The sequence below is a fragment of the Ursus arctos genome, unplaced genomic scaffold (assembly GCF_023065955.2).
Source record: "Ursus arctos isolate Adak ecotype North America unplaced genomic scaffold, UrsArc2.0 scaffold_13, whole genome shotgun sequence".
Classification (NCBI taxonomy): Eukaryota; Metazoa; Chordata; class Mammalia; order Carnivora; family Ursidae; genus Ursus; species Ursus arctos.
The window spans coordinates 58,483,712-58,504,216 of NW_026622797.1; the positions used below are offsets into that span (position 1 = coordinate 58,483,712).

General features: G+C 43.7%; 1 protein-coding gene and 1 non-coding gene across 3 annotated transcripts in view; one reads left to right on the forward strand and one right to left on the reverse strand.

The window, feature by feature from the left end:
* The window catches only part of FAXC (failed axon connections homolog, metaxin like GST domain containing), a 73,119-nt gene extending 60,206 nt beyond the window's left edge, over positions 1–12,913 (forward strand). For both annotated transcript variants that reach the window (XM_026511757.4, XM_026511758.4), the window contains one exon: positions 4,391–12,913. In XM_026511757.4, the coding sequence (XP_026367542.1) occupies positions 4,391–4,680 (290 nt within the window). In that variant the 3' untranslated portion in view covers positions 4,681–12,913. The remainder of the gene's footprint in view (positions 1–4,390) is intronic.
* Positions 12,914–16,612: 3,699 nt separating this feature from the next.
* LOC113264866 (U6 spliceosomal RNA) lies at positions 16,613–16,717 on the reverse strand. The gene has a single exon (XR_003319855.1). It is a non-coding gene; the product is annotated as a U6 spliceosomal RNA (small nuclear RNA).
* Between the last annotated feature and the right edge of the window lie 3,788 nt (positions 16,718–20,505).

A 20,505-nucleotide genomic window follows, 5' to 3' on the forward strand; every position in this document is an offset into this window, starting at 1 on the left:
TCGGGGAGGGGCTGGCTCAGGTGACTCTGGTGGGTATTTGTATTTTGGGATCTGTGAGTGAGTACCCTTTAGCTTCAAGGAGATGAAGGGAAGGTGGTGTCCTCATCACACCATTCAAGTTTGTTTCTACCTTCTCTGAAGAGGACATGCTCCGTGCCCTCCCTGCCGTGTGGCAGAATGCTGAAGAGAGCAAGCATGGGCTCTCTGTGGGGTTAGCACCTCACACAGGCCTGCAGCAGGGAGGTGCCGAAGAACTGCCTGTAGATGATGAGGGTGTGTGGGTGCCGACCCCACGTTCTCCAAAACCTGGCTGGTTCATGACCGAGGGCTGGGCAGGTGGTCTGGGCCGTGCTGGCGAGCTCCCTCCTTGCTTCTCCCTCACTCTCATTCCTGCTGCACGATTGGCAGCTGGGAGAAACAGACTCCTGGGTTCTGGGGCTGGTTGACAACGTTTTCAGTGTCACATTGTACAAGATGTTTTTGAATATTAGAGAAATTGCAGTGATACAGGAAAATGAAGTGAGTCACTTTTTCTTTCAAAGAGCAGTGGAGGATATTTCCATTTGGAGAAACTCTAAGAGAAAAGCTCTTTATTCTTTTTGGGGGTGACCTCTGGGTCGAGGACCATTTGGCTTTCTGATAAACAGCCTCTCAAGCTGTCTGAGCATATCACTAATCACTCATTAGTATTTCACTAATGTACTTTATTGGAACTTTAAATTTAAAAATACATGATTGTCATAATAAGTTGAATTATATAGGAATATTTTAAAAGACTTATGACTTCCCCCTCATCCATGTCTGATATTGCCCCATGGAATAACCAATATTAAGAATTTGGAATGACTCTTTCTATGCCTTTCTTTCTTGTGCAAATTTACATACGTGTATATAGTAGTTTTGGTTTGTTTTTACTATTTTTAAACTAAACAATAGAATTGCATTATACACATTACTTTATAACTTGCTTTTTTCACTTAATAGAATATCATGCCTTTGTAACAGCTGCAAAATATATAGAATTGATATACCATAATTTATTCAATAATCCCTATTGATGGACATTCAGGCCATTTTCATCTTTCTTTTATTTTTTACTGACACAATGCTATTGACATCCATATACATATATCTTTACATACTGGTGCTTTTATTTTAGTAGAATAGAGAAATAAAAGTGGAGTTCTAGGCCACAGATAGGTACATTTAAAATTTCAACAGATGATATTGGATTGCTTTCCAAAAATGTTATAGCAATTTATAATTCCACCAGACATGTAGTTATAATGCCTGACCCTCCACATTGGATGTTATCAGATTTTAATTTTTACCAGTTTGATATATGAAATTGTTATCTGATTATTGTGTATACTTTGAAAAAAAATGCTGTTTTTCTATTATTTCACAAAGTTCACACATTCAACATAGGCATTTATGTTAACACAGGCATATCACACACACACACACACACACACACACACACACATGCACACACACACAGAGCCTGTTTCTACTGTCAACTTATTTCTATTCTATTGGCAGGTAGTGTGCCGAGTGGGTCAGCTGATGGAGAATCTGGGCACAGAAGGGATTGGCAAAGCCAGACAGGGGTAGAACTCAACCATAAAATTTCATTCTTCATTCCACCATTTTTATCAGTGGCAGGATATGAGGATGGGTATGTGGGCTCCCAGATTTTGCTTATCAAAAGCAGTCCCTTTCTGGACTACATGATAGAATGATCACTTCTTCCTGACAGCTCATTATCTTTGAAGGGCAGCACCTGTCCCCTCACAATTCTTGAGACCCCAGAAAGAAAATCTTCTGTGACAGGGAGTATGCAGCTATTAATTACCAAGCCAGGCTGTCAGCTCATCAGTAGAGAGAGAGAGAGAGAGAGAATGGATTCGTGGTGGAGGGCATGGAGTCTGGAGACTGTGGGTGTTTGAATCCTGGCTCTGCCACTTTCTAGCTATGTGACCTTAGGCAAGTTAATTAACCTCTCTGTTGCTTCAGTGTTCCCGTGACAGATGGGGATAATAATAGTTCCTGTCTCATAGGATTGTTGCAAGGACTAATTCAACAGATGAATAAAGCACTTCAAACAGTGCCTGGTACACAGTAAGGATTATATGCATGTTTGCTATTATTATTATTATTATTATTATTATCAATTTCTATTGCACACTGAAGGGGTATTCATGTCACACAGGATGAAGGCAGGGCAGCTCTTCTGCAAGAAAAGCAAAGAAACAGGCAGTAGAAAAAACAGCCACAGAAGCAGTTAGAACCATATATGGTGTAGATCCTGTGAATACTGTGAATAGATTCTGACTTTATCTAGCTGCTCGCTAACCAGCTCACAGTGAATGGTCTTGATTGAGGCAAACACAGCTGCCTCAGACCCTGCTGTGAAGTGACCATAATCCATCTTCGATCACCCCCTTCCATATTCCCTCTCCCCACACACCTTGGGGCTGCCTCACAGCTTTGTCCAAGTCTTGGTTTCCTGGGACCAGCAGCAATACCTGGTGAGGTGTTTGCTGACTGCTTCCTTGAGGGAGAATCTAAGTGAAGGTTTAGTCTGCATCTTTTCAAGGAGCACTGATGTTGGCGCCTTGGCTTCTGGCTCTCAGGCATGCATGTAAAATCCTTGAGTGGGGGGCCATCAGGATGGACTCTTAGTATGAGTGGAACTGTTGTGATCTGAGGCAACCGAAAATGGTCACCTGGAACCAATATTAGGCCACCGGTTTGTGGGATCCATGGAGTAGGGGATTTGCTTCTTTATGTTTTATAGGGAATGTGCTTATTGAAGCAGAGCAGCAGTCAAGTTTTGAAAAATTTTCATGGCAAAATGTATATAATAATGTTATGCAAAGTAACAGGAAGTAGCAATAATGACCATAAATAAATAGAAAATATGCTGAAATAAATTGCACCAAAATGTTAATTGTGATGACCTTGGGTTGATGAGATTTATAGGTGCCTTTTGTTTTCTTCCTTATCTATTTATGCCATTTTTATATACAGACTTCTAATTTTCCAAAATGAGAATGTATTATCTTCTTTGATAGAAAATAAAACAAGAGTAGTTAAAGACTATGATCAATAGACCCATTAATATAGAAACAACCTATATGGCCATAAAAGGGGGTGTGGTAAAAACAAGATGAAACTATGGTACATCTGAATAATGAACTTTTGTGCAGTTATCAAGGTGCTGGTGTGAAACTGGAAGTTTATTATAGGTTGTTAAGTGGGAAAAAGTAGCATAAGAAACAGAATATATAGTAAATGCTAAATAGCAAGTGTAAATATATGGAAATGTACATACGAGTATATACATTTCTGGACAACATAAAAATGTTATTACAGTGGATGTGATTATTGGTAATTCTTTTATTTTTTGCATATGTATTATTTTCTAATTTTCTGCCATAAGACATGGATTACCTCTGTAATAAGTAGATGTTTATATAACTTTTAAAAAACAAACATCCAAAGAATATTCTTAGGGCAATGAAATCCTGTAAGGGATAGTGACAAATTATGTATTTGTAAGCAATGTTGCCATCTGGTGGATCAAAAGCAAAAACTCAAGCTCTTCATTTTTCACTGGGAATTAGGAAATAAATGTCAAATTCTGTGTCATGTTTCAGACGAATGCCTGGACAATTTTAGCAACTTAACAAAAGTGTTCCTTTGATTCACATGAAAAAGAAATAACCCAGTGACTGAGTGGGAACGTAATTATGGGTGTAGCTGTTCAATTTTATTTAAAAAAATTAAAAAAAAAAAACCTGTTCTAAATGCGCCTGTGGGCACACTCATCCATAGACAATACTGAGTTATCCATTTTATTTAGGATTATTTAGGGCAAAATTTACATCTTAACATAACTTTTTCCAACTACTTGGCATAGTACCCAGTCCTTAATAACACTACAAATATTTGTGGAACGAATAATTACTTCTGGCTGACTTAACCCAACTAACAGTTGGTGTATTTTTATGGGCTATAAATTAATTTAAATGTGAACCAGTCGAAGCACCAGTTCTCTTGATAAGCAAACATAAAATTATAAAATGCTTTACACAGCCAAGTGATGGCAGTTTAGTTGCCATTTTCAATAAGCTACCCACCCCCCTCGTCACCATAAGACTCTCTCCTAAATCTCACTCAGCCCACTCACGAATTTAACTTTAACCACTCACCTTTCTTATGTGCATGAAAACCTAAACATTTGATGGTCCCTCTGCGGAAAAACATTGTAAACGTGTCCTCCACCACATTCTTCCCAATTCTCCAAAAAGCCAAGCGGCTAGCTGGTAGACTGCTGCCTTTGAGAAGTAACCCTGGCTTTCCTTACCCCCTCCCCACCCCGCAGGTGAGCTGATCAACCTTGCCATGTACTGTGAGAGGATAAGGAGGAAATTCTGGCCTGAGTGGCACCATGATGATGACAACACCATCTACGAGTCTGAGGAGAGCAGCGAAGGCAGCAAAACCCACACGCCTCTGCTGGATTTCAGCTTTTACTCAAGGACAGAGACCTTTGAAGATGAGGGAGCAGAGAACAGTTTCTCCAGAACCCCAGATACAGATTTCACTGGACACTCGCTCTTCGATTCTGACGTGGACATGGATGACTACACAGACCACGAACAGTGCAAGTGATGTTCAGCCTCGCTGACCCTCTTCTGCCGGAGCTGCCACTCCCTGGGCTTGGTCCACTTTCCCAGGTAGAAATCCATCTCGGCTGGAGATCTTCGTGCTTGGCACACTTCTCACAAGCTAACTGGACTATAGCAGCCTTATTTCTTTTTGTACAAACAGGACACAGAACCATTCAGATGGCTCCATTTAAAACAGGCAAAAAAGAGAAGAAATGTCAGCATGGTTCCTGAAATGCATTTTTGTTTTCATTAGAAAACTAACATTGTGTGGTAGAGCAGGTGCAAGAATAGGTTGTCTGTGGATCGTGTTTACGTAGAGCCTCTTCAGCCCGAGAGCTCAGTTGTGAGACGGATTCTCGAGCATCCTTCATCCACGTGGGTTCGAAGTCGTGAGAGAAGTCATCAGGAGAAATGTAGGAGACAAATGTTCTATGGTGGCTGCTTGTATTTTATGTGTGTATATTATATGTTGAGATAATTCAAATAAAATCCATAGATATTCAGTGAACACCTACTATGTGCAAAGCACTGTGCTAGGTGCTAATCAGTATAAGTTTTCTTCTCGGTCCTGCCAGTGACTAGCTGTGTGATTTCGGGCAAGTCCCTTAATTCTTGTGTGCCTCATTTCCCCCACCTGTCAGGTGGGGATAACAATACTCTCCACCTACCTACCTCACAGGGGTGTTGTGAGGATTCATGTGGTAACATTCGGCGCTTTAAACCTCTTGGAAGAGCTGTGACATGAACACAACATTTTATTCTTGATTGTGCTTCCTACGTATGAAGATCCGAGGGCAAAGGAATTCCATATCCAGCCAACAGCAGCCACAGTCACTCGCGAAAGCCGAGCAGACGAAACACATGCAAAGGCACAGCTAGGACTCTGTCCTCGTTCTTCCCTGTGATCTCACTTGAATCGAAATCTTTTGTTGAAAGAACCTTGAACATATTTTTACAGATCATCAACAGCTACAAACAGTCTTCAATTCTGTGTATCTGCAGAAGTCTTTCTTTCGTTGCCTGAACGCACACTGGAATGTGTCCTTTGTTGACTCCTGAGGGTTACGTTGCCTGTGTTTGGTTTATTTGAAGGGAATAAAGCTCAGGAACATGATGGGTTTCATAGCGGTGAAGGGGGAAGGATCTGACTGATTTTTCTAAGCAGACGCTTGCCAGCTTGTAATGTCTTTTTGAAAACAAACCTTGCAAGATGTATTGAAAAGATGAAGTATGAAGAGGATCACGTTTCTGGTATCAAAGCACTTTGTGCAGTGTAGACTCTATGCAGTTTTACTAATGCAACTTTTCCGGTGTTCTCAGCCATTGCCCCGTGAGAGGAAGGCAATGCTGAGGACGAATCTTAATGTTCCTTAAGGATCTCCCGTAGCCTCCCTGTGCTCCCTCTCCTTCCCCGTAGAGCACATGGACCCTTGGGGTTTCTGTATTTACTAAGGCACTCTGTCTCTGAAGACATCATTTTTCTTGTCTTAGAACATTTTCCAGTGAAATACGGGGTGAAGATGCTGGGGTGATGGCCGTGGATTTGGGTTAGGAGGGTCAGTGATAAGATTTACAGCTGCGACCAGAACTGCCTGGCTTCTGATCACAACGGACTCGCTGGGTAATGGTCATGCATTGCGGGGCTAAAGAGGCACTGCTTCAAAGATGGCAACGTGTGCTGAGAAGTTCACGCACCTGGCTTGAAAAAGACTCTCTTTGAATATGGCTTTTGCAAAAACAATCCTACAATGCTGTGGACTCAACAGAGAGGTAAAGGGGGAGAGTTGCTGAGGCTGTTTACCATTGAAGCAACCATGTAGGACATATGTAACTGGGAGGAAATGCGGAGATGCCCTGAGTTAGGAATGCTTACTGCACAGGAAACCCACTTGTCATTAATCTTTGAGAGGACTGTTTGGCGCCTAATGAAAATGTGGTGGAGAACATATGAATGGATGAGCATGTTTTATCTGCAGTGTCACTTGGGAGGACTGTTCATCTCTTTTGACTCTAACAAATAAGCGTGTTCCAAGGTCAGCTGGTGGTAGTTCTGTGTGACTAGGGAAACTTCGGGCTTGAAAATGTGAATGCAATAAACGAATGGACTGTAGACCTATCCACATGAAGACTGAGTTGCCCTGTCCCTACGCTTAGCTGGAAAGAGTTGTGTTTGAAATTTTGTCTACAATTTATTCTTCCTATATAGCACCAGGTTGTATCTTTACTTCAAGAATGATTAAGTTTTGACTGTGTAAAGTCACATGTTTTTTTATTGTGCATTGCCTGGAGGGCAAGTACATGGAGAGCCAGTGTTCATTGTGAAATTGTAAAGTAAGTCATTCTATCCAGGTACCTCTCACAGGGGCTTGAATGGACATTACCACTTGGAGTCTTGGGTACTAGGCTGACAGCTCATGACTGGGTAGTCAACATTTTGTAGGTGTAACTTGATTTGGAATCCTGGAATAATATCCCCAGGTTTTACCTTTCCAGCGTGGGTTATGGAAACAAAATGGCCAAGACAGAATCGATGTGTGGATGTCCTGGGTAGTCTTTATTGGGAGGGCTTTGATTTTATTTTTTAAATTTTAATTTTATCTTTCATTCTTAAGCTCCCCAGATTTGAAGTGTTCTCCAATATGGTGAACAGGTGCTACTTGTAAGAAAAATAACAAGAAATTAGGGGACATTTTGGTTATCTGGCTTACTTGTTCAAGTTGTAGTTCTTTTTTACTGGAAAGTAACTTAGGGAAAGTGTGATCTTTAATGTTAACAGATGTTCTCAGTTGGGCAGAAGACCTGCTAGCCACCTGTTCTTTTTTATCTGTCATTGTAAAAATAAATTGTGCCCCTCTATCCCTCTCCCTTTGCGCCTCATCCCCACTCATCAGGATTGAGGCACAGCAGCAGTATGATTTAATCTGCATATGTCAGAGTAGATATAAGGGCAATATAAATTTATGCAGAGGTAAACTATATTGTCAGAGTTTACCATTTTGTTGTTGTGACATAATGAATTGTTGCCGAGGCCATGGGCTACTACCCAGGTGATGCTGCTGAGGCCATGGGCTACCCAGGTGACTGATCATAGACTTAGAACAACTTGGACTTGAAGCTCAACTACAGTCTGGCTCTCCAGTGAGCCCTGCCTGTGGATACTGTCGTATTAGGTATTAGGATATGTTTTCCCGAAATAGAGTTCAAGGAAAGGAAGAGCTAGGGATTTTAGCTTCATGGGTCTTGCCTAGATTATTTGAGAGAAAGTGTAGAATCATAGCAATGTGTAGCTGGGCCATGAATTAGTTGTAGAAAGCTCCTTACAAGAGAGCCTCAGAGGTTGTTATTGGCTCTGTGTCACACGCGCATTCATTGGCAGGGCAGGACCCAAACTGAAGTCTTTTCACCTTGCCTTAGATAGTTCTTGCCATTACACCACTTTGACTTGGTTTCCTTTTCCACATCCCCTGAGAAATCACTCCATGCTCGTGGAAACAGCACGTCCCCAGCCTCTCTTAAAGAGTGCTTGGAGTCTTCCACTCTTGTCCTCCATGTCTATTCAGCCCGGCCCAGACCAATTCAAGAGATCTTTCGTTAGAATTTACTCTCTACAAGGTACTGTTAGGCTCTGTGAATGATACCAAGTCACCAAGACTCCTTATTCTTTGTTATGTATCTTTTACGAATCCATGCCCATATGCTCACTCATTGCATGTTTACTGAGCACCTACCCTGTGCCTGGCCCCGGGATCCACACTGGATATAGAGTGGTGAACAGAACAGACATGGCGCCCTGATTTTAGAGCACCCTCTTTTGCCTAGACCTCTGTGATAGCCTGTTGTAAATGCTTGGTCAGGTCCCTGATCTGTTCTACCCATAACCATTAATTTTTTTTAAAAAGCTCTGGCCCTAAGGGGGTGCCATATTGCCTCAGGGTGAGGGCCACTCCCTGGGGCCTGGTATTCTCACTTCTTCCTTCATCGTGTTTCCTGGGGTGTCTCCCAGGGCTCCTCCATGTGAGCCATCCAGTGCATCCAGATTGGTCTGCTTACCATTGCCTAAACAAGCCTCATGTCCCCACTCTGCCTCTGCTTATGCTAGCCTCTCTCCCAAAATGGCTGCCCATCCTGTCCAGTGGCCCAACTCATACCCACCTCTCAAGGCTCAGCTTTATCAGTTCTGCAAGATGTTCCTGTTCATTATAATCTCCCTTTCCTCTAGAAACAGTACTCATCATTTCCTTCCCTGATGGCTGCACAGGAAAGGTATGCCCAAAAGCAGGCCACGCACTAAAAAGTAGTTGTTTTAAACTGGTGTCAGAGCCGCTACTGATAATCCTATGAAAGTCCTCTACCTTATTACCAGAAAAATATATGTATGCAAATATACAAAATTTCACATATAAGTTCAGATTTAGAGACCTGAAATCATCCGTGGATTCCTTGGGGGCTCACGGACCCCAGTTGAAGAAGCCTTCTGTATAAAGAGTCTTTAAAAGTTACTATTGTTAGTGTTCATTCTTTCTTGCCTTTGACCTATTCAGAGAGGAGAAAAATTGGTATGGGACTTGCTTGCAAAAGCAGCGTCTTATTTTCTATGTCGAGTGTGTGTTGAGTGACAGAGAAGGAAGGAAGAAGAGCTGTCTTACATTAATTGAGAAAATAGCTTTGTTTTGACAGATTGGGCATTTTGGAAACTGACAAGGTTTTATTGTTATTGTTTTCATTGGTTATCTTTAAACCATCCAAAAAGTTGGTTTATCAAAATCAATTCAGGGCCAGGTGAGCTTCATTTTAGCTCTCGAACCCACCACTTCTGCATGGGTAGGCTGACTGGCTGGGGGCTTCAGGTAGGAGAGAAGAGGCCGGATTTTTCCTTATAGGAAAAATGTCGGCACGATCACATTTTCCTGTATTCATCTATTCATTTATTCATTCATAGGATAATTGTTGAGTGTATTTTCAATAAAAGGACGGTGCCTTTGTCGATAGGTAACTACTCAGGTTCTTCTTTGTCGTTGTTGTGGTCTTTTTTTTTTTTTTTTCTTGCAGGGTGAAGTTATTTTTATTGCTCCTGACTATGATCCAAGATCCTTTGCTCTCCTTTGTGTGCAGTGCTGTTTAAGTTGAACAAGAACCGATGAAAGTATATTTGATGACAAATACTTCCAAGTCTGAATGCTGAACTCTGGCAACCCATCTTTAATAGGTCCAGCCATCAGTTATGTATGATTGTGGAGTGCTTGACCTTTTTCCAGTTGCTTCCAGATGAAACTTGGCTAAGTGTGCAAGGATCCTCTTGCCTGGAGCGCTCTTGCTAATGCCGGGGGTAAATGCGAGCACATCGTGGGTGTTTTCTTCGTTTGAATTCCTTACCAGAAACTTGGGTTTTTAGCCCCGACTTTAAAGAATATCTGAAAGATACTTAAGGTTCCTTAACCTTTAGGGTAAGATAACTGGAATGAGTCACGTATTGGCCTTGGTCTTTGGAGATGGTTACAAAGGAAACTGAAAAATAGCTTAGAGGAAAGTGACTCCGCTCTTTTGGGGCTGACAGTGTGACCCTGCTCAAGCCTTCTGGCTCTTGCTAAGGCAGGACTTGTCCCCAGAACAAGGTTCTCTGAAACTTTTGTTGCGGGCTAGATTATGACAAAGTGGGATGCGAAAATTTCAAGAAGATTATTGCCCTAAACTGTAAAACTTATAGATAAATAGAGGGGCCCATTGCAATAATAAATTAACTTATGAATGTGGTCTGGCCAGCACCAACACTCGTGATCATTTTAGTGCGAGAAACAAGTTACCTAGAATGAAAGATTGGTAGAGACTTTAGTGGTCTTACACAATTAAATTATGTCAGCAATGAACTTGATGGCCTTCTTGGATTTAAAAAAAATTGTTGTTGTCCCTAATTGCAGCTTTAAATATTTTGAAACAATCCCCCAATTGTAGAGCGATATATATTTCTGATAATGGCTAATTTTATAAAAAGTAATATTACTAAATATAACTAATTCACCTTAACCTGTGGCAAGCATCTTTTTTTTTTTTTTTTTTTTTTTTTTACTTTGTGGTTGGAATAGAGTAACTCATTTATCAATGATAGTTAAACCTTTTCCTTCCTTTAGTATTTTTAAAAATTACCTATAACTTTAAAAACAATAGGTTTCAGCTCCTGAATTGCCCTGTTAATTAGCCATGGCTAAACAGATAGCAGAGAGAATACAGTTGTTGAGTGGAGGGCTAGGAAAGAGAAATGCTTTGGGTATTTACCATCTCCCTCCTCTTAAAAAATAAAACAGAACAGCAGTCTGTGGACTTTTCCCTTTAACAGTTGTTCAGAATTGGAAGTGTTGTGTCCTATTTGCTTCTCTCTTGCTCGATAAGAGATCCCATTTGGCTTATTCAAACACAAACCATGTTGAAAAGATCGTATTTTTACTTTAAACAAATTGTATCTGAATTTTCTCGCAGCAATAAGATTAAAAACAGTGCTCAAATTTTTGAGGACTCTCTGGTTCAGGAGGGGCGACATGTTTGTGTTCCTCCTGTCAAAGTGATTACCTCCAGTAATCAGTTGCACGGGATCATGCTTATTGTAAACATGTGTTTTCCCCAGGGATGTGCATCGTGCAGACTGTCTGACAACTCACACGGTGCTGATGGTTGGGAAGATGAGGGTCTGGATCCCTCATTTGGTGGCGGTAGGATTTCACAGAGTGGGAGGAGAGGAGGAAGGGGTGACAGATGCGACAGCTTCAGGCAGCCGTGTGGTGTGGCTGTGTTAGAACGTGTCAGGCACATCAGAAGTTGTCTCAGTGGTGGCGTTAGTACCACCGTACAAAATCCAGGCTCATAAATCCAAAACACATGCAATTTGTAGGGAAGGGTTGTTGATAGGAAACACGGGTGCAGGAGTCACTGAAGTCACATTGCCTTCATTTACAGGCTCAAGCTCTGGGGCTGTCGCAACCGAAGCCAAGCTCGGGAAGTGGGGGGGGGCAGCTGAGAGCAGAGCGCTGGCCCCCACCCAGTTCCTTTGACTCTGGAACTTCCTCCTAGTTTCTCAAAAGGGTTTGTGGCATATGGTTTCCATTTTATAAATATAAAATGTACAAAGTAATGTATATTTGTTTTATAGATGTCCTTTAAAGGGAGACACCCAAAATCATCCATATTTAGGTAGTGGTCTCCAAACCTTTGTGTTCATTCACCCCACAGTAAAACTTTCTGAGCTTGCCCTTCAGTATATTTATTTGTAAACACACACACACACTGCTCACGCTGCTGTACTGATATGTACATTAAAAACCATGGCAAACATAGAACTTTTCAAAGACTATTCTCCTGTACACAATAGTGTTTAGGCAACAGGGCAAGTAGGGGTAGCGCCTAGAAGGCTGCAATTGATTCAAGAATGTGTATGTAACATTTGTGGCAACGTGGATGTAAAATAGGCATGGGCGCATGATCGTAGGTCAAGGAATGTATGTATGTGTGCATTTATTTTTACTTAAAATGGGCATTTTTGGTTGGGGAAGAGAATAGTAAAGAAAGAGATGTCGCCTTTACAAGAGCTATTTTGAATTCTGTTTTTGGGACCACTTGATCTAGAATGTTTTGAAAATTTCTGAAAGATTTCACAGTCCACGGATTTAAGCAAAATATGAAAAGAAAGGATGGGGGAAAAAACCAAATAGCGCAAATACAGGATGTATTGCTTGAGAATTTCTGTACCCATCTGAAAAGCATGTTCTGATAATTCCTGGTAACCAGCATCTCACTGATTATATATGTCTCTTCTATTTGTTTATAACCCCACGTCTCCAAATGTGTGGAAGATGCACAGATTCATTTTCAGCTATCTGAGGTAGGAAGGACTGATGTTGGTATCCTTCGAACCCACATTTCAGCTGCTTGGGGGCTGATGGGTGGACACGGCCTGGAAGCATTTACCTGCACCATCTGTTCTGCAAACACAATGACTAGCATCTTGCCGAACAAGGGCCTCAATGTGGAGGTGGCATTCCAGGGTTTATTTCTGGACCTATGAGTTACTTTAGCACAGTTATTGTTAGTAGTTTATAAAGCCATATTTAAACTTGTACACTTGATTGTAAGATAGATTTGAATTGTGCACTATGTTGATTACTGTATAGAAATGTGGAAATTCTGTACATTCGGTCTCAATGCTGTATGTATTTGATGTGTAAATGATAACTAGTGGTTATGAAATAGCTTGCTGTGAATGTCTTTATTCCCATTGGCTTCTCCTTGGCAAATCTGAACGTTTAAACTTTACACTCATGAGGAAAATCTGAAATTTTTGCAGCTAACCTACTGTTAAGTGGTGGTCTCTTAGATGCTTGGGAAGCTCCTTTCTTGTAAGGCTCTTGTATAATTAAAACAGAGGTAATGAATTTTTTAGGCATATAACTTTTGGATCAGAATTTCAAACGAATGTTTTTAAAGTAGAAAAACAGTTCTCTGAATATGCGGTCCTACCCTCTCCTGCCTCCTGTTCTTGCCCAGAGCTTTTGGGAAGTGATGTCCTCTAGTAGAGAGAAGAAGAGGAGAGGGTGAAAGTGGGACACATGTTAAGACCTTCACCCTGGGCACTAGGCCTGATGAGAGAGCAATTTCCCCTTCTATTAACAGTGTCTAAATTAGTTTTTGTACCTCTTCAATAAAGTAATTGTGATTCCCAGTTTGTAGATGAGGAAGGAGATTTGGGGAGGTAAATTAGGGTAAAGTGGCTAAGATGTGCTTAAGTCATAGATTCGCAGTGAGGTTTTTAGAAATACATGTGTTACTAAGTGTTCCACCCAGATGTGCCTGAAAATGCACCATGAAAGAGAGCTGGGCCTCAGGGCATGTCAGGATTGAGAGAGCCATTTAGGATATTTGAAATCCTATCTAGAAATTTGACCAACTGTTATTCTCATATTAGCATCTCAGCATTTAGAGCAAATTGCAATAAGGTAACATGCAAAATCCAAAACTTCCCAAACCATGGGAATACCTATTAAGTAGACATTGAGAGAATACCCTAATCCCACATTCTAGAGATAATAGTTTGGTTTTTAGACCCCCTTTTTCTCTTGACTTGATAAATCCCAACTAGTTAACCCTGCTTACTGACGTAGACCCTTATTAACATAGGCCCATAATTGAAAATGCCTTGGGACAAATCTATATTTATTTCAACTTAAGTTAGCTCCAGACCCTTCTAGAACGTGTGTGGCAGTCCTGGACTCAAGCCTGGTGTCTGTCCCCTTAGGGAAGCTTGCTCTCCTTGCTTTCAGAGGCATCAGAAGGAAGAGGTTTGTTTGCCTTTCCAACACACTGTGCCCTCAGAAGTGTTAAGAGAAGTGTCTTACTGTTGGTTGTACTGAATATCCCATGACTTGATTTTTCATCATTTTGTCCTTCTTTCCTCTTAGAGAAGAGGCAGAGCAGTTGGTGTCCTTGCTCTCCTAGGGGCTGTCTATTTTGTTTGTACACGATGCCACTGTCAGCACCCATGAAACACTTGCCAGTTGGGCTGGTTCCCATAAGCCACAGGCTTTCCTTTTAAAACCCACCAAGGTTACAGTAGCTGATCTGATGGATGAAAGAAAATTCTGGAAAACAAAGGAAAGAGGACCAGCTTCCTCCCTCACAGTAATGACTGTGTTGCTGTCCTGTGTGCCCATGAGGTACCTGGTCTATTTTTGTGGTGGTGCGCTCCTCGTGAAGACTTAGGGGGTCATCTCCAGCTGCGGGCCTGTTAGATTAAGGGTTCACCTACCTGGGGGTGTTTGGCCTGGGCAAGCACACCAGATAACGCATGCTCAACATGTGGACATCCAGGTGAACCCTGATTAAAACAATGCCACGGGCAGCCTTGAAAGGGAGGAGGAGAGTGAAGGGAAAGGCTGTAGGTGTCAGGGAGCAGCCCGGGCCCCTCCCCCAGCCCTCCTGTGTCCCGTGTTTAGTGCATGGAAGCCCTGCTGCTTCCTTCTCCACCCTCACAGACCTCCCTCCAGCTAGCCGGCGCATTCCAGGGCCAAGAATGGACATTTTAGGGCTGCTCGGGGGTGTCAAAGAGTCCAGATTCATTGGTGGCCCAAGCATAAGAAGGGGGGAGGTGGGGAGGAAGACTGGGCGGCAGGGTTTGGAAGTCATCCCTCTGAAGGTAAGGAGGGCTTCTGAGCAGGGGACAAACACAAGGAGAGTATTTAAATAAGATGTGTCTGATGACAGCCTGGCTGCAGGGCGAGTCAGACAGGCGGCAGCAGAGCAGCTGGGCCGGGTCTCAGTGGCTCCCAGTGAAGTTAGAGGCGAGAAGTGGGGCAGGGGTGCAGGGGGAACCGGGAGGGGGAGCCGCCAGCCACAGAGCGCAAGGAAATGCTGACTCCTGGATGTGGGGAAGGAGAGGACCAAGGTGAGGAGGTAATGCTGGGAGACCGGGGACTCCCGCTGCCAGGTGTAGGAAATGTGGAGAAGGGGACCGGTGTGGGGGAAAAGTGGTGTTTGGGGTTAGCCACCCTACACATGAGGAAGTGGTAGGAGATGCCGGACTGGAACTTGTGAAGGGGGGAAAAGGGACGCTGCAGCCCCCAAAGAATCGTGGAAGCAAATGGACTGGAGAGAGATGATACATCTTTAGTACCTGCCTTTGTATGATGTTTCACCGCTTTAGGACACTGGCGCAGTCACTCCCTGGCCCGTTCACCTGGTGTCCTCATATACAAAACGAGGGGTCTTGCGGATTGATCTTCACGGTACCTTCCAGGTCAAACCTCCTTTCCTCATTCCCGACGGTTGGACACCACTTCTCCATCAACACTGAGTCCGCCTCCTGCTCTGTGGACTGGCATCGTGTCGGAAGGAGGAATTCCGTGCCCCACTCAGCTACTGACAGCTGACATTTACATATCACTTACTCTGTGCCGCACGTGGTGTTCTTGGCAACCCACGTCCCTTAACTTGTTTAATCTTCACAACGACCCAGCGGGACAGGTACTGTCACTGTCACCGCGGCTGCCACCGTCATCACCACCGCCTTCCTCAGCATCATCACCGTCAGCACCATGTCTAGTGTATAGATGAGGAAACTGAGGCGAAGAGAGGTGAACTGACTTGTCCCGGGTCTCCGTCGAGGGAATAGCAGAGCTGGGGTTTAAGAGCCTAGCGTTGAGCCCGCCGTGCGCCGCCGGCTCTGCGTCAGTCTAGTGGGCGCGTCGCTAGACCGCTCGAGCTCTTGAGGGGAAGGCTGTGAGGCTGGAGGGTGCTTGTGTTGAGGCCGAAATGCCTTGACTTAGTTAACTTCTGCCGAATCATTCTCAGCCAGCCGTGCGGCCTTGCTTCCTATAGAACACACGCAGACCTGTCACCGGTCCTCGATCTGTGTTCAGGCAGAGCCTGGCTCTCTGGTGGGGGCTGAGTTGTGGGTCATCCCTGGTTCACGCACTTCACTTCTGGTGGTCATGGCCATTGGCGCCACACACTTCATTCACCTTGACTCCTTAGAGAGGGAATTCCTGGGGGAAGGCCTGAAAAAGAAGGAGAAAACACCCTAAGGGGCAGGGCTCTTAGGGTTGCTCCTGCCTGCTGCCCAGAGGAGCTCCCCGTGCACACTGCTGGCCCCCGTCTAGAAGCAGATGCTGCACACTTGCCCGCCCCTACCCCCAGACCCTCCTGTACACATGCCCACGGGATGCCGCCCGTGCGTTCTCCATCTGTCCAGATGTGAGCTGACAAGCCTCTTTCCCCCTGTGTTTCTGAGCCTCTCAGTGCCTAAGCAAGACCCCTGGAGTCACCCAGTCCTGTGGATTCTGCCTTCTGCAGCCAGTTTGAATTCATCTCCTCCTCAGCTCCGCCTAGCTTCCGGGCTGCCGCCTTCTACCCAGGTTCCTTCTGTCTGGTCCGCCTCCCTCAAACCCATTCTCCGCCTTGCTGCCAAGCTATTCCCGAATTTGCATGTCATCCTTGTGCAGGGGCCATGCTAATCTTCTCCGTATCGTTCCGGTTTTAGTATCTGTGCTGCCGAGGCGAGCCTGCCAAGCTACTCGAAAAGGGAAAGTGTCCACGTGGCTTCTGTAGCATTCAGCATAGAGGACAGGCAGGAAAGGCTTTCCGTGACCTGGAACCTGCCTCCTCACGTGCCGTATTTCCCACCGCCGCCCTTCCCGTCTTCACACACCAAACTCCAGAGCTACCAAACTATGAATTTGCCTCTTTGTTTTTCCTGTCATTCCACACTGAAGGGATGAGGCTGTTGTAAAAAAAAAATTTTATTGACATTTTCTTCCCTCTTCTATTCATATAGATAACCAATGGTTGACTAGAGTTGATTTTTTCTGTTCTCTCTGCTGAATGCCTTCTTTTCGCCAGACTTCCCCCAAGGAGAGACAGCCAAAGAGAAAGGTGTTCTCTTTCATTTCTTTGACATGGTGGGGGATAGAAAGATAAATCAGACACTGACTACTCTCAATGGCAGGTAAGACATAAAACTCTGGTAAAAGATAGGTGCTGATACAACAAGAAAGGGACAAATAAGGTGGCTTAGACCCTGTGGTGGGGAGAGTCCTACCAGCTCAGGAATGCGAGAGAGGGAGCCTTTTGTGCCTCTGTCCTGTTCTCCTGCTTTTGCTGTACTGAAGCTATAACTTACCTTTCCAACTCGTCACACTTCCAGATGTGCCCTCTCTCTGGCACAGAAAGGAGGAAATGTGTCTTTCTTTGGTGAAAAAGACTTTCAGAAGTCTGGGTGTTTAAAAATGGTGGTCCAGAGACCACGTGATGTGAGCTGTGATAAGCGTAGGGTACTGCTGGAGCCTCATCTTTCTGAGATGACCCTCACTGTCAGGGATCCCCTCTCCACAGGTAAATACCATTAATACAGAAGGGATAAAGGAGGCAAAGAGGTGTCTTGAAAGGGTTAAAATGGACATGGCACCCATCTGTGGTAGGGAAGGACAAGGCTCTCCAGCAGCTGCTTGGGGGCAGGTGGTATGGGCTGATTGGGTGTATGTTCCTTATGTCTTAGCATCGGCTAGATCAAGCCCTTTCTCCTTAAAAGCAGCTTCTGCAAGTCACTGTGCAGCAGCTTTTCCTGGGAGCACATGTTAGCTTCGGGAAACTCTTAGATGGGATGGAACACTCTGGGAACGCCACCCACAAACGCGTGGAGTTGCACCCTCTTCAAGCATTTGCTTCACTCATGGGGTATTTATTCCCCAGGGAGGGCTCTTTAGCTGGCTGTAGGATGTCTGATTTCTGGTGTTGGATAACTGTAAGGGTTTAGGGTTCCCACAACACGGTACATGTAGTTAATGCTCAGTAAAGATTGGTTACAGGAATGGACAGATTCTCCAGTAAAAGACAGATCAAATTGCAAAGAAATCTGCAAAGTTTGAAGTTTGACCTGACATACTGTGCAGAGGCAGCTGGTAAATTACTCATAGAACAAACCACAGGTGACTGAAATATGGGGTAGTAATTTTTGTAAGCTCAAGTGGTTTATGCAGTCCTCAGGATCTCTCGATGGAGTTATAGCCCCGTAATTCAAATAGCTCCCATTTCCTTGACACACACAGACCATGGATCTGAATCCCAAATCCTGCCCAGGGTGGGCACTGTGTTTTTCTCCACCCCTGCAGTCTTATGCTGCCCAATAAAACCTTGTGTTGGAGCCCCTAGTGTGAGGTACATTCACCTATTATTTGTTTTATACCGTTTCTATGTATTACAGTGCATTTAACTTATGAATAAGACTACATCCATTAAAGCTGTGTATGGCTTTCTTTGGGAGCCTTGGAAGTGTATTCCTTTTAGCTCTCAGTTTTTGCATCCTATAGGAAGCAGAGTGATGTTGGTGATACTTTCTTTGCTTAAGTGTTGGCATGTATGGATTTAGCCCGATCTCCGCACACAAAAATAGAGGGAGAAATCCCTCGTAGGTAGGAGATAAGACTTCTTTTTTTACTTTGTCCTCCTCCTGCTTCAACTCTTCCCTGATATGAGGAATTTGAACTCATGCTATTGTTGTTAGCTCTCTTTCCTATACAGTCTTATATATGCAACCAGTACTTTACATATATTAATATACATATAGTTAATATTAATATATTAATATACATATAGTTAATATTAATATATTAATATATATGTTTATATTATATATATGTGTTTTAACAACTTATTTGAGAGAGAGAGAGAAAGAGAGAGCACAAGCAGGGAGGAGGTAGAGGGAGAAGCAGACCCCCCCACTGAGCAGGGAGCCCAATATGGTGTTATCCCAGGACCCTGGGATCATAACCTGAGCTGAGGGCAGGCGCTTAACTGACTGAGCCACCCAACCCGGCAACCAGCACTTTAAAAGCAGACATGTCAGGTATGATTATAAAGCAACTTATTATTGGTTTTTCAACTGCCCCTGCAAAGTGAGTCTCTGTAGGGCTAGTTTGCCCCCTATATTGGATGACATTTTAGGAAGCCTCATTGTTTATCTGCTTACTTTTGGATAGTGAAAAGTTGGGGATCTCTTTAGTCTCTCAAAGCAGGGGCAGCTCTGTCATGAATATGTGCAGTTGTGTAATAATCAAAATCCTGAATTGCATTCAGCAGGGAAGCTGCTCCCTTGCTTTGCTTGAGTCTCCATCAGAAGAGCATGGAACCTTTATTTTGTGTCTTCTGTCAACCTCTACCTCATTATTCCTTCCCTACTCCATACACGCATTGGCTAGCTGTAACTTCTGGCCGTTATGGGGTTAGAACAGAGAAGGCAGAAGAAAGCATGTCTAACTTGACTTTGCCACCAAAATGTTTGTAGATATTTGTAGATGGTTTTCTTAAAAAGATTTTGTTTATTTCTTCATTTGAGAGAGGGAGGGAGAGAGAGAGGGAGAGTGAGAGAGCGCAAGCAGGGGGAGTGGCAGAGGGAGAGGGAGAAGCAGGCCCCCCGCTGAGCAGGAAGCCCTGTGTGGGGCTGATCCCAGAACTCTTGCTTAAGCAACTGAGCCACCCAGGTGCCCCTAGTTGTAGATGTTTAAAGATGACTCTGTGCTGGGCGTGTTCACAGAAACTCTGGAGACCTCCTAGTACCAGAAATCTTTCATCTGGTGGTTCCCATGACACAGGCAAATGCATCTCCCCTGGCTCATCCTTTATGACTCTGCCATTTCCCCTTGATTGGAATCTACCACTTTCCCAAAAGTCCTCTTGGGCAAAGTAAGATGGTGCCATTAGCTGCCTCTTTTAATGCTGAAAGGTAGACCTTTCCAGTAAAATGTTGAGCTCTCCACCAAACCCCATTCACTAAGCTGGCGGTGATTGGAAACTACCCTCACCCTTCCCCCACCTCTGCTAGACCTGCCTCAGTGATTTGAGTCCCCGCTGCAGAGTGGGATTAGTTGGAGCCTATTGTCCTGGGGACTCAGTAGAAGGTGAGAGTACATTCCCAATTTTACTTCCTGTAAAAGGTAGCATATACATGTGAAAGAGAACCAGATAATTTTTACGTGGGTTTGATAGTCATAAGTCTGTGGAGAGCCACTGATGTCCTCACCTAAATGGGCAGGACTTTGGTGTCTTTTCACAGGGTAGATGTGGGAGGCTCTTACCACAGCGGCTCTGCTCCAAGCAACTGCACCTTTCCTTGTTCCTTCTCATGGGCTTCTATTTCTTCCATTATCATTGCAAAATAAGAGAGTGAAATATTCTGTTAGTCCAGTGAACTGGTTGTTCTTGCCCTCAGATCTTGAGGCACTCTGAACTTATCCCTTGGCATGTAGGAATGTTTCCAAATGTCCTTCTGTTTTAGTAACCTAGGATGAAACTAACA